The sequence below is a fragment of the Sinocyclocheilus rhinocerous genome, unplaced genomic scaffold (genome assembly GCF_001515625.1).
Source record: "Sinocyclocheilus rhinocerous isolate Xijiao unplaced genomic scaffold, SAMN03320098_v1.1 scaffold161, whole genome shotgun sequence".
In the NCBI taxonomy this organism is placed as follows: Eukaryota; Metazoa; Chordata; class Actinopteri; order Cypriniformes; family Cyprinidae; genus Sinocyclocheilus; species Sinocyclocheilus rhinocerous.
Window position 1 is genome coordinate 1,037,643 of NW_015627226.1, and position 14,849 is coordinate 1,052,491.

A 14,849-nucleotide genomic window follows, 5' to 3' on the forward strand; every position below is an offset into this window, starting at 1 on the left:
TGATCTCTCCCCTGCGCTTCCGCGTTCGTCACTTCTGAGCGGCGCATGCGCAACGCCGACCTCATACGTCATCCGCCCGGAACTGCTTCCGTGCACAACAGTGAGCACAAGCTAGATTAAATTGATTATTACGTTTTGAACATGGTTATTTTTCTTACAAAAACGCATTGATTCACTACAGGAGGCCTTTGTTCACCCCTCGGAGCCGTGTGAGGCACTTTTTATTATGGATGGATGCGCTTTATTTCACTTCTTTTGGACTGATGAACTGCAACACCCGCATTGAAACAGCTTGAAAGATCAAAGTCAATTTTTAATATAACTCAGACTGGATTCGTCTGAAAGAAGAAAGTCATATACATCTAGGATGTCTTGAGGGTGAGTACTTCATGGGCTAATTTTAAGTTTAATGGACTAACGCTTTAAGTTTAAAACTTTAAAAAGCCAATGGAATTACAAAATACAAAAACAAATATGTGTGATTTACAGTGGCAGGTAGGAAACTGGAGTGTGGAATTGGCCTGCAGTTCTCTGTCTTCAGGCAGGAACGTGGCGGTCCAGGTTCATGCAAAACTAGACCGCAGTGAGATGCTCTGGCTGCAGGGGGTGCTGGGAAAACGCTGCCTTCGAGCTGCTGCCGGATACAACACTGGTGATGATGCTAGTTAACCCTAAAAAACTGCAAAAATGCACATTTCTAGGGCCTTGAAATTATCAGCATGATTACAACCTTGCTGTTGTACACAATCTACTAGATGCCTGTCATCTGACTGATAGTTTATGCATTTTTAGGAAGTAAAAAGCCTTTTAGAATAATTGTAAACACACAGGTTGTTTCATATGACTTTTTGATGTGAAATAGTTTTTTGTTTATAGAGTAAATCTAAGAATAACTTTTATATTGTTAGTAAGATGAACACTTACTGGATTGAAGCAGCTTAGGTTTACATGATTATCCAGACATTTTTTTTTTCTTTTATAAAAATCATATTAAAATCTGCTTCTGAAGAGCATTTATCACCACTGTGTTCAATTGGATTATATGCTCTAATTATTAATAAGATGGGGGTTTTTTCCCATTGTTTATGAGCCATAAAAGCCTGATGTATCAAGTGTTACTGAACAAAAACTCGTATGCAAACTTTTTTATAAAGATTTTATTTACGACTATTATTTGAGTATTTATTTATGACTATTATTTAATAGTCAGGTTTTACAGGGTTAATAACTCTGCTGTAACAAGTGATTATTTATCATATATTCTTATGAATAACATTTGTATGCCTTTCTACTTGCCGTCAGAAATGTCTGATGAAATCAGAGTGGCGTTTTGTTCGGAGGGACATCACTGGTTTACCCTGGAGGCTCAGCGAGGCGGCCGTGGCATTGAAAATGAGACCCTTACCCTTATTTCTGTAGGAGCAGCCAATCAGAGTCTGCTATTTCAAGCTAAGGGATGTAGGGAATGCCTGTGGGCCGCTGAGGTGAGGACAGCAATGATTTATGAAGTTTCTCGCATAATATAAATCTGCCAGATACCTTGTAAAACATTGTTTTTCATGTCTGGATTGATACCGAATCTTTACAGGCACGGCTCCAGCAGCTGGGGTCTCGGATGAGGAGTAAACTCTTAGACAGAGTTCAGAGACTTCAGCATCTACTGTTAACATTAAGAAGACAGGTTTGTTATATCTCACAGGCTGTCCTGCTGCATATTTGGACTATGTTAAAGGGTTAGTTCAGCGGAAAAAAAAAAGAAAAATCACTTCAATCATTCACCCTCATGTGGTTCCAAACCTGTATGCCTGTCTGTCTTCTGTGGACCATAAAAGGAGATGTTTTGAAGAATGTTTCAGTGTTTTTTTTTTTGTTGTTTTTTATCCATACAGTGAAAATCTGTGGGGTTCAGTTTTGGACACCACTGACTTTTACTGTATGGACAGTTGAGACATTCTTTAAAATATCTTCATTCCACAGAAACTGTGATTTGTAATATGAAACAGTACAACTGTTTTCAACTTTGATAATAATAAAAAAATGTCTTGAGCACCAAATCAGCATCTTTGGAGCTCTGGTAACATATTTGGTAACACTGAAGACTGGAGTAATGATACTGAAAATTCAGCTTTGCCAATACAGGAAAATTTTTTATTTTAAAATATTTTAAATAAAAAAACATTATTTTGAATTGTAATAATATTTTACAATGTTACATTTTTTTTACTGCATTTTTGATCAAATAAATGTGGCCTTGATGAGAATAAAATACTTCTTTCAAAAACATTAAGAAATCTTACCAACCCCAAACTTTTGACATTTACATTTATTATCCAAAGCAACTTACAATGAAGGAATACAACAAGTGATTCATCACCTTTTGAAAGGTAGCATGTATTTAATAAATCTCTCTACCAGCTTCATGAGGTGCATCCTGGGATGCTTTTCAAAAAGGACTGAATGAGTTTCCATATATGCAAGACCAACTCATATATTTGGTCCAACTCATCTAAAACAAAATATTAAAATAAAATTGTAGTTTTTATAAATTACAAAACAAATTACAGCATATTCAAACATTTTTTTTTACTGCATTTTTGATCAAATAAATGCGGCCTTGATGAGAATAAAATACTTCTTTCAAAAACATTAAGAAATCTTACCAACCCCAAACTTTTGACATTTACATTTATTATCCAAAGCAACTTACAATGAAGGAATACAACAAGTGATTCATCACCTTTTGAAAGGTAGCATGTATTTAATAAATCTCTCTACCAGCTTCATGAGGTGCATCCTGGGATGCTTTTCAAAAAGGACTGAATGAGTTTCCATATATGCAAGACCAACTCATATATTTGGTCCAACTCATCTAAAACAAAATATTAAAATAAAATTGTAGTTTTTATAAATTACAAAACAAATTACAGCATATTCAAACATAAATTCATTTCTGTCATGACAACTCTCGGAGGGATTGGCATGGTACTGTACATGACAATGTTAATGTATTTGGTCTTGGCGGAATAGATCTGCTACGCTGCTGCTGCTGCTGCGGCAGAGTCCATTTGAAATATTTCCATTCACAAAAAAGGATGCTATATCAAATATCATGTTAATCAAGTATCATTATTCAGACTGATGCTGTCTGTCTTCTAGGCAGGGGACAGCATGTTCCTGTTGGAGCTGAGTGAGGGGCCGCTGTCTCTGACCCAGCAAGCCGAGACTCTGCTGCTTCAGAGAGCAGGAGCGCTGTGGAAAGCATGGACCACCGGCCTGCTTCGACACATGCTCACACACAGCCTACCGCACACGCTCTCGCACTGGGTGAATCACAGGAAACGCATACCTTTATTTTCTAAGATACAGAGCACATGTTTAAATGATTTTCTGTGGCAATGTAAGGTCACGTTATCCGTAATAGATCTTGACAGCATTCTAGTGGCATCACTGCATAAGCATCTGTAAACCAGTCGCAATTATGCACCAGCACAACTGTGGTTTCATGTCATCACCTTTCACTTGAAAATGCCTGTCAATGTGTATTAGTGTTATTGTAGTTTTAATTTTTCCCAGAACCCCTGGCTACTCTAGCTGGAGCGTACCACGATGTGACAGGGGTGCGTTTGGACACGGCGTGGCAGCAAGGAGTGCAGCTGTGGACCAGAGAACTGACGGAGCTTTTGCCTGCAATACTTCACGATCCTCAACTGAGGGCGCCGTCGCTGACCGCGTTGCATGTTGCCATCTTTGCAATGGACATGGCAAGAAAGATGCATTTCTCTGTTTTCCTGCTGTTACAGGGGGCGTTTACGCTACACCAATTTCAACTAAAAACAGAAAACTTTTTATGCATTAATTTATACGACAACAGCATTTTTTGGGGCCTAAAAAATGCAAACTTTTGAAAACATGCCAAGTTTTTTAAAACAATGCTCTGTGTAAACTACAAAATGCTAATTTGTAAAAACGGTGCCATCATGTGCATGTGTATTACGTGTTCAGTCTATAGGCATGAGCAAGTTTCTTTACAAAGTGACATCGCCAACTACTGGCCTGGCATGCATAACACGGCATTCTTAGTAGTTTTCGTTTTCAGTACATCGTAGTCATGTAAATGTACCCCTGGACTGTTTATTGAGCAGGATAGAGTTAATAAGAGCATGTATGTCATGTTCTTCAGGTGGGCCAGCAGACCTTCCAGTGGATGGAGGCCCGATCGGCTGCCATGCTAGTGGGTATCAGAAGGCAGCTTGCACTAATGTACAAGTTCTCCAAAAGGTATGTAGTAAATCTGCCAGAAACATGGCCTCCTTGAGCCCAGTCATTCTCAACTAAAGCCCTGCATTGTTGACAGCAATATTCAAAGGCCCCATTACTTTTTAGATGTTTGTAATAAAATGGAAAACAATTAAGGATTAGGATTTTTAAAAATAGTTTTTACTCACAATTTCTACTATAAACTATTTTAGAACTGGGCATAACTATAAAAATGTAAATTAATTCGAAAAATGCCCTTTTTATTAAAGGGAACCCTGGATAAACTTTAACTTCATTTTCCCTTTAAACTTTAACTTAGTGTACCACAAACGAGACTTATCAAATGTATATATGTATGTATAATATATTTATTTAAAAAATACATTTATAGTGCTATTCATAAACATGACTTGAATGCATCTCTTCTACAATGAGCATGTTTATCATTTCTGAATTAAAGTTTTTTTTAATGATTATTTTGAAAGCTTTAATAAAAGGATGGCATTTTAAAAAGATAACATTATGTAGTTTGGCATAGTCTTTTCTTGTTATTACTTTAGAAAAAAACTGCAAAACTGCTTATTGTAAAACCTATGACTAAGAACACAGGCAAATGAATTTTGTCTGTGACAAATGAAAATTGTTGTCACATGATAACAGACCATCAGAAATACACCATCTACTGATCATAACCATCACTGCACTCCAAAAAAAAAACAGAGTTTTGAATTGTACGTGTAGTTCGTTATGAAGACCGAGACTTTTGTATATTGGAGAACAACATGTTTATTAGCTCTCACGCACTCCAAAACACCCAAGAAACGTTGCAAGGCAGCTTTGTCATTTGGCGGTGGCATCTCTGTTATGGCCTGTATCTTGGCTGGGTCTGGTTTTAATCCATGTTCTGTGAACAGGTGGCCCACATAACTAACTTCTTTGAGCCTAATCTTGCATTTTTCATGGTTTAATTTCAGATTCACTTGCCATGCTCTGTTTAGAACCTTCCTTAAGTTCTCATTATGCTCCTTCTCACCTTTTCCTCCAACAATGATATAATCTACGATTATGGCACATGGGAAACCTGTGAAGATCTGCTCCATTGCCCGTTGGAACACCTCTGATGCTGAATTAATGTCAAAAGGCATGCGCATAAAACGATTTCTGCCAAAAGGTGTCGCAAAAGTGGTGCGTAGGGAAGATTCATAGTCTAGCTTGATTTGCCAGAATGAGCTTTTAGCTTCGAGCACTGAGAAGACGCTGGCGTTGGACATTTGTGAAGCTACCTCCTCTACTGTGCGGATAGGATGGTGAGGGCGCATAAGGGCTTCATTCAGATCCCTTGGATCGATGCATAATGCGTGGCGACCATTGAGGACACCCACTCTGTGGGCTCTGAAATGGGTGTTATGACTCCTATTTTAATCGCTTTTGCAAGAGTTAAATCACTTTCTCTGAGCAACACTTTTCTCACGCTATCATTGTCTATGCCACACACCAGTCTGTCTCTGATTAATTCATCTGTGAGTGCACCAAAGTTAATGCTTTCTGTTGTTGCTGTGACCAGCACCAAACTACGTCCCCGTGGAGCAGCTGTCGAAGTGGTGCTGTCAGTTCACTGAAATTTGGGATGAATTTGCAGAGGTAGTTAGCCATGCCCAAGAAACGTTGCAAGGCAGCTTTGTCATTTGGCGGTGGCATCTCTGTTATGACCTGTATCTTGGCTGGGTCTGAGAACAGATGGCCCACATAACTAACTTCTTTGAGCCTAAACTTGCATTTTTCATGGTTTAATTTCAGATTCACTTGCCGTGCTCTGTTTAGAAGCTTCCTTAAGTTCTCATTATGCTCCTTCTCACCTTTTCCTCCAACAATGATATCATCTACGATTATGGCACATGGGAAACCTGTGAAGATCTGCTCCATTGCCCGTTGGAACACCTCTGATGCTGAATTAATGTCAAAAGGCATGCGCATAAAACGATTTCTGCCAAAAGGTGTCGCAAAAGTGGTGCGTAGGGAAGATTCATAGTCTAGCTTGATTTGCCAGAATGAGCTTTTAGCTTCGAGCACTGAGAAGACGCTGGCGTTGGACATTTGTGAAGCTACCTCCTCTACTGTGCGGATAGGATGGTGAGGGCGCATAAGGGCTTCATTCAGATCCCTTGGATCGATGCATAAGCGGATCTTGTCAATGTTTTTCTTATGCGTGGCGACCATTGAGGACACCCACTCTGTGGGCTCTGAAATGGGTGTTATGACTCCTAGTTTTGTCATGTTTTTTAGTTCGGCTTCTACTTTGTCACGCATTGCCACAGGTATTCGGCGAGGTGGCCGGACCACTGGAGTGATGTCTGGGTTTATTTTCATTGAAAGTCTGCGAGTGCACCAAAGTTACATGTTTTTGCTTTATTTCTTAGTGTACTCACATAGGCCTCGATGGTTTCTCCTGGTTTTTGATTTCTGGTGTTAAACGAATGTCTCTCCATCGTCACGTTTGTCTCCGGATTGCACACTTCTCTGAATTTATGCTTTAAACATTCTGGATCCTCTCTTGACTCTGCTGGTGTAATTACATCTTGCCCATTGGCAGCCAGTATCGCTGGAGCATATGTGAATGAACGCTCTCTTTCAATTGCCTCTGGTCCCGCAAGATTGAGGAGTATGTAGGCTTTAGTTTTATCTGGCTTTTCACTGTGGGCTGCTGCGATAAATATGGCGAATTCCAGTTCGAATTTTCGCCAGCTTTCTGCTATGTTGCCGGCGAAGATCAGCGGGTCTGGTCGACGAAATCCTTCGGCCATTGTGTCCTCTTCTATCCTCTTTCTTTGTTGAATATTTTGACTTCTGACACCATGTAGTTCGCTATGAAGACCGAGACTTTTGTATATTGGAGAACAACATGTTTATTAGCTCTCACGTAGAGCTCGCAGCACTCCAAAACCCCTGTATATCAAACTTATCTAACCAGCAGGGGGCACTCCAACACCGGAAAGACCATATATGAACATAGCTTCCTTAAACACATCTTGACCATCTTAACTAACTGAATCGTACATCATCAGTTATCTACAGTACGTTTGATAAAGACCACCTGGATGTTGCGAGCAATGTTCTGTGGGCAAGTGAGACAAAGTTTATCTGTTTACTAAATATACACAGTGGGATGTTTTGTTTAAAATTGAGCATACCAACACTAAAACCTCATCCCCAACTGTGAAGCATATGTCTGGAGAGGGATGTGGAGCTGATCTGATGCCTGAGGGTCTGGACAGCTACAGTCATTGAGGGACCAATGAATTTGAAATTGTACAGCACATTGTCAAGACATGATCTAAAACTCATGCGGTATGACCGCAATCCAAAACACAGAAGTAAATCAACAACAGAATTCTCAAATTGCGTAAATTAGAATAGCCAAAGTTCTGAGCTCAATTTGATTTAAATGCTGTGGTGTGATCTGGAACAGAATGTTCAGGAAGCATCCCAACAAAACACATCAGCTGAAACGATTGGGCCATACAACACACCTTCAGCACATAAAATGAAAGATTGTCATTATTTACTCAACCTTGTGTGGTTCCAAACCTGTATGATTTTCTTCTGTACAACCATGTTTTTTTGACAATTTTATGTGTATGTATCTCAAACTCAAGGAGATGTGACGTGACATGTGGCCAAGTATGGTGACCCATACTCGGAATTAGTGCTCTGCATTTATCCCATCCAAAGTGCGCACACACACAGCAGTGAACACACACACACACTGTGAACACACACCCGGAGCAGTGGGCAGCCATTTTTTGCTGCGGCGCCCGGGGAGCAGTTGGGGGTTCGGTGCCTTGCTCAAGGGCACCTCAGTCGTGGTATTGAAGGTGGGAGAGAGCGCTGTACATTCACTCCCCCCACCCACATGTGAAAGAGGAACCAACTTTGTACTGCCTGAAACACATCTCTGTGCATATGCGCGCTTTGGGTGGTTCTTCTTGTGGCTTAAAATCGTGTGAACGTGTAAATTGGCAAATTAATCTGCTAATCAAATGTGTGCCGAACTGTGGGGCCTGGTCCGTACGTATCACAGATCAACTGTGATCTGTTTAACCCCTAATATATATACTGAATATATGTGCGTGACAGCTCAGAACAATCTTTCATTTACTAATTGAACATTTAATTTACAAGAAATCGTCAAACTGCTACTCCAACAATCGCATACAATGAAAATACAGAATAATTAGAACAATCATTAACGCGCAATAAATAGCAGAGTGTCATAAACACATTTTTCGCAGAACGTTCTTGCAACCTGGTAGCAACGCTTCCGCGGCCCGGTACTGGGTCGCGACCCGGTGGTTGGGGACCTCTGAGATAAATCATACTGATATGTGGCCCTCAGCACACATACAGTACATCACAAATGTTTTCCATATTCCAAAACAAACTATTTTTTCAAATATTGCAATCCATATTAAAAACACTAAATATTCATTTGGAGCATTTTAGTCTTTGTTAAAACTGTGTTTATAAGTGCTTGTACCGTTCTGTTTAGTTTATTATTGATACTCAGAGGCGGACAGTAACTAAGTACATTTACTTGAGTATTGTACTTAAGTACACTTTTTGAGTATCTGTACTTTACTTGAGTATAATTTTTTCTGGAAACTTATGAAAGCTTGCCTATACACACACACACACACACACACACTTTCATCTTAAAATCATACAGTCACTGCTGGAAAAGGTTTAGATATGCAAAAGATGCCAGAAAAGCCCACAAATTTGCAGGACTTTGGAGGATTTTTTCTGAAGAACAGCGAACAGTTTAACTGTTCAGGACAAACAAGGGACTCATGGAACAACCCTATATATGTATATATACTTTGTCCGCCTCTGTTGGTACTGTATGATGCATACAACTGAGCACTGAATCCAGTGTTTCTGAGTCAAAAATGAACCTTTAAGCTTGCCTATACACACACACACACACACACACACTTTCATCTTAAAATCATACAGTCACTGCTGGAAAAGGTTTAGATATGCAAAAGATGCCAGAAAAGCCCACAAATTTGCAGGACTTTGGAGGATTTTTTCTGAAGAACAGCGAACAGTTAGTTTGTTCAGGACAAACAAGGGACTCATGGAACAACCCTATATATATATATATATATATATATATTTTTTTTTTTTTTTTAATATATATATATTTCCAGCTCTAGACCACTAATTGAGTTAATGTAGACCCCTGAGATTTTCCTACTATTCATAAGACAGAAAATGTAAAGTTCAGCCATCTTTTACTCACCCCCATATCCTTTCAAACTTGTATGACAAAAGATTTATTTATTTTTTTGTCCATAATGAAAGTCAGTGGGGACCAGTGTTGTTTGTACCCCAAAGTTCTTCTGTGTTCAGCAGAAGAAATAAATTCATAGAGGTTTGAAACATGAGTAAATGATGACAGAATTTCATGGGAAACAAATGGTGATTATTCTCCATATGTCCATTTACTCACATCTGTGTTTGTACTTTATTTCCTCTGTCCAGATCAGGCATTTCTAGTTGCAGACGTCTATTTGGTGTCATTCGATGGACATCTGTTCAAACTCCCAGCTTCCTGTGACTTCCTCCTAGCAGCTGATGTCATCCAGCACACCTTCAGCATTGTGCTCAGATCCGACAGGTTCAAACGTCGCTCGCTTGTGGTGCAAATGCAAAACGCAAAGATTGCAATTCACCCAAATGGAGAGGTACATGTACATGTTATTATGATGTCTAATATTGGTTTCATAGCTGATTTAGAAACTTAGCATGATGTGATTAAATGGAGTAATACAAAAAAATGATTTTAGGTGGAGGTTAATTGCCACGTTGCACATATACCATACACTAACCGTGAAGTGGCTATCAGAAAGGATGTGAATTTAATTGAGGTGTCCAATGAGAGAGGACTTCGGGTATCATGTGACCCTCATCTAGAAGTTTGTAGTGTGATCCTAGATGGATGGCTTCATGGTAAGTTCATTATCTTTGTTTACTTCATTACTTTTTTTTAGCAATAAAATGTTGCCTATCATTTAAATGGTAGTACGTATACAGTATGTAAGGATTTTTCATGTTTTTGAAAGTCTCTTATGCTCACCAAGGATGCATTTATTTGATCAAAAATACAGTAAAAACAGTAGTATTGCAAAATATACAATTTATTACAACATAATACAATTTAAAATAACTGTTATCTATTTTAATGTTAATGATTGCAAAGTATTCAATGAACAAAGTTAGAAATAACAGTGTTTATTTAAAACAAAAAATCTTTTGTAAATGTAAATTTACAGTAGTTATTGATCAATTTAATGCATCCTTGCTGAATAAAAGTATTATTTCTATATAAAAATGAACAAAAATCATGGTGACCCCAAACTTTTGAACAGTATAGTATATTGTAATATACTGTAGTATATGAATATATAGTATAATTTATAATTAATTTAATTTAATAATAATTTGATAAATTATTAAAATTATAAATTATTGAATATATAGTATATTATAATAACTGTTGAATATGTCTTATGTTGTTACTGATTCAAGTACATCATTTGCAAAGCTTCATGGTTTAAATAGCTAACTCCTTCATAAAAGACAAAATGCAGAGTCTTTTTTCCCGTTTCTCAAAAAAAAAAATTGCTTTGAATCAAATGCTGTAATGTTATGATTAATCTCTGAGCTGGCTGGTTTAGTTCAAGGCCTAGAACTAGAACTTTTTTAAGTGGTTATGGAAAAAAAATAAATATGAAAATTATTTTGAACCAATGCCTCTGAAAAAGTGTCACTGTTTTGATTTATTGTAAATGCTAATATGCTGTAACGTGATGAGTTAATGGATTTAATGACATTTAAAACCACTGCTGCCTACAAAAAGTTCAACTCTCTGAGGTGAATCATTCTAAAATGCGTCATGGTTTAACACGTTATTTTAATACACTGTTTTTCAGGTGTGTCCACTGGTCTTTTAGGAACCAATGATAATGAGGCAGCTAACGAGCTTCTTCTGCCAGATGGCTCTCTCACACACAGTGTGCTTCAGTTTACTCACAGCTGGCAGGTAGTGAGAGAAACCTGTGAGAAATGCACACCTGTTCAGCATATGATATCACAGCCGGGCACAAACCACAGCACTGTTTCTATTATTTTGCTTTATATTTGCATGCACTGTGCATGCTTTTTTTTTCATGTAATAATGTAGCATAAAACAGAATGTATAAAGACTTAAAGCTATAGTTAGGCCATTCCTACAGTTTGGTGGATTTTATGTCCCCATGAAAAAATAATGCACATTTTACATAAAAATATTAATCAACTTTCATGCCACCAAATTTTTTAAGTTACTTTGTCTCTCAAACTACAGTCCACCCTGCTACTTTAGTGCTACTTACCCTTTAAATTTTTGAGCATGTCCCCTTAATCACGTGACTTTTCTTGGAGAGAAAGCAACTCCAAAAACAAAGTAAGTATTAGTCATAAACTTTTCTCTCTTTTTTCTCATTTTTAGAAGATTTATCTTATAGTGTAAATATAAGATGTCCACCCTGTTGTGTCAATATATAAAGGACATTACAATGTTTTTTTTTATTTATCTATTTATTTTGTAAATACATTTAAATTATTCCTAAAGTTTAATCTTCTGCTAGCATGTTGTTCTTTCCTACCTAGTAATGGGCTTCATTAGCTTAAAACATCCACCCTGTTACAAATTGCATTGGAACAATGCCATGTAACAGGGTGGACAAATTTCCTAGATCACATATAAAACATTTAAAATATAAAAAAAATATTTCATTATACTAGCCTGAGCTTGCCCAGAGTGTGTTTTTCTGATATACAGATATTTTTCTCCCTCTGATAAGACCAAAATAATAATTGATTTTTTACTATTTCTTTTCAACAAATCTGTTCAGTCCAAAATCTACCAAACTTTAGGAATGATCCAGTCAACTCATGTCATCGGAACCTGATTGTTTTCAGAATCAAACTTCCTTTCTTCCATTGAACAAAAATGTGAAACTGAAGAATGTTCACACTGCTCTTTTCCATTATTTAAAGCATACTGTATAGTGACCAGTGCTGAGCTCCAAAAAGGACAAAAAGCACCAAAGAATAGTGTCAACATTCATCAAAACATCTCTTTTTGTGTTCCGTGAGAGAGAAGAATGTAATGCGGGTGAATAAATAAAAACGGTTCCCTTACAAGGACTGTGTGGATCTAATGTAATATTTTCATGCTGTTTACTGTAGGTGGATTCAGAATGTGTCAGCAGGAAAGCTGAAGTCTGTCAGAATGGCACTGCTGACTCCCTGTCGTGCACATTTCTGTTCTCCTCCACAAATTCTCCTCTGAGCCCCTGTTTCAGAGTGGTAACTACTGTACTCTGTTTCCTCTCACTCAGCGACATGTGCTAACTATTACAAGCCAGTGTGTATATAAAGATCCCTTTGATTAGATTGATCAAAATACATCCACTCCTTGGGGGGGAAAGGAGAATGAAAGAATGGAATAGTAAACAACACAATTAACTTCAGATGGAGAATTCTTATTTTTACTTTGCGTTTATAAGCATTCATTTTTTCGGATGAAGCATTTTCTGTCTTTTTTTTTAGGTGGAGCCTGCACAGTTCATGATGAAGTGTGTATGTGATGAGCATGCAGATGTTTCCAGACCATCCTTTTGCACATTGGCCTCTGCCTATATCCATCAATGCCATAGAAACTACGTTCCACTGGAGCTGCCAGTGCAGTGCGGTCAGTATTTCTGCAAATGCAGTGAAATCAATAACCGTATTTTAAATAGATCACCACTAGGACTGCACAGTTTGGTAAAAAAAAAAAAAATAATAAAAATTTTAAATCACATTGTGATTAGCCTGTCAAATATTGTGGTTTTAATTTGATCAGCAACAAGGCAAGCATTTAACATCTCATTTTGCTGTTGCCTGGATATCTAAAAAGAAATAAAAATCACAGTGAAACAGCAGGTCTCATGTTAAACAGAATATGCAAAAATGATTTTGTGAATTATCAAGTAATGTAATATTTTTCCCACATCCTTTTGTATATCAGTAGCTACTCTTCACACTTTAATCCTCTATAAAAGAGACAAACTCTGATGAAAAGGGCTGACCCAAAACTGAACTGAATGAAAAATAATCCAGTTTTTGTATTGTATCTGGATAATTTTGGTCCACTAAGTTCACTTTTCATTCACACTGTGTTTGAACTCAGTCCTATTGAATAATACATTACTACATAATACATTATTATTATTATATACAATAATGTTTGCAAATGTGAACCTGAAACACTTTGGGCCCTATCATACACCTGCCGACGCAGTTGTCATTTTCATGTCCTGCGCCACGTTGTTTAAATAGCAAATGCATTTGCGCCCATTTGTGCGCTCATGGCTGATAATTTTCAGAGCTAAAAGTAAGAAATTCTGATAGCTTGGAATGTAAATCAATGAGATCTTTATGACTGCTTACATAAAATACATATGAATATCAGTTGCTACTCTGTCTCCCAATAATATGATCTTATCATTAATAAAAATATATTTTACTGCTTGGTTTTATGATCAATGCGCTGCAATTTTATTGGTCAGGGGTTAAACATATGATGCAGTGCAATGCAGTGATGTTTGAGAGATTAACAAATGAACATTCCTCAATGTGATGATCATTCATGTTTAACATAAATGTGCATCTTGAAATATTAATAACAATATAAAAGTTATTCTTACATTTACTTTAAAAATCATAAAAGATTTCCCAAAAAAGACGTTATGAGACCGTGATGTTTTTACAATTCTACATAAATTATACTTTAATTATACTTATTTGCTCAAAAAGTATAAGGTTACTTTTTTTATTCAACAGTTTTTTGCTCAGCAGATTCAGCAGATTTTTGATCATAATTTAGACGCCTTAGAAATAAATAAAAAACATACTGTATCGTATTTCATGTATGGTTAACAATATCATGTCATGTCATATCAAAAATGTCATGGGGCCCTATCATACACCGGGTGCAATGCGGCGCCAGGTGCGACGCAAGTGTTTTTTGCTAGTTTCAGTCTGAAGCAGTTGTCATTTTCACATCCTGCGCCCGCCACGTTGAATAGCAAATGCATTTGCGCCCATTTGTGCGCTCATGGCTGTGCTGGTCTGAAAACGAGGTGTGTTCAGGCGCATTGCTGGCGCGTTGCTATTTTGAGGCAACTGACATAGACTGCGCCATTGACCAACAAAAACCTGGTCTAAAGTCAAGTAGTTTTTTTGTTATTTAAAGAGCGTGTTAGTATAGGCGGGTCCACAGCGCACGTACACTGCTTATTACACACACAGGGATGCACAGCAGCACAAAAGCATGCCACATATTAAAAATTAAAGGATTGCAATGTAAAAGAGTATTATTGTGTAGGCTACATAAATATAAAAATGCCTACATGTCATAATGGATAGTCATTGCATGTATCAGAATTAGGCTACCTACTTGCTCGCGCACAGGCAGCTCCGTTTCATCTCTGAGAGCGTTC

At 37.5% G+C, this 14,849-nt stretch overlaps 1 protein-coding gene across 1 annotated transcript in view; it reads left to right on the forward strand.

The window, feature by feature from the left end:
- The window catches only part of LOC107722497 (uncharacterized), a 38,539-nt gene that overhangs the window by 22,152 nt on the left and 1,538 nt on the right, over positions 1-14,849 (forward strand). The window contains exons 27-38 of the mRNA XM_016530865.1: positions 490-652; positions 1,303-1,484; positions 1,589-1,681; positions 3,157-3,367; positions 3,574-3,761; positions 4,181-4,278; positions 6,541-6,572; positions 9,802-10,004; positions 10,107-10,269; positions 11,253-11,362; positions 12,553-12,672; positions 12,916-13,057. Coding sequence (XP_016386351.1) covers positions 490-652; positions 1,303-1,484; positions 1,589-1,681; positions 3,157-3,367; positions 3,574-3,761; positions 4,181-4,278; positions 6,541-6,572; positions 9,802-10,004; positions 10,107-10,269; positions 11,253-11,362; positions 12,553-12,672; positions 12,916-13,057 — 1,705 coding nt within the window. The remainder of the gene's footprint in view (positions 1-489; positions 653-1,302; positions 1,485-1,588; positions 1,682-3,156; positions 3,368-3,573; positions 3,762-4,180; positions 4,279-6,540; positions 6,573-9,801; positions 10,005-10,106; positions 10,270-11,252; positions 11,363-12,552; positions 12,673-12,915; positions 13,058-14,849) is intronic.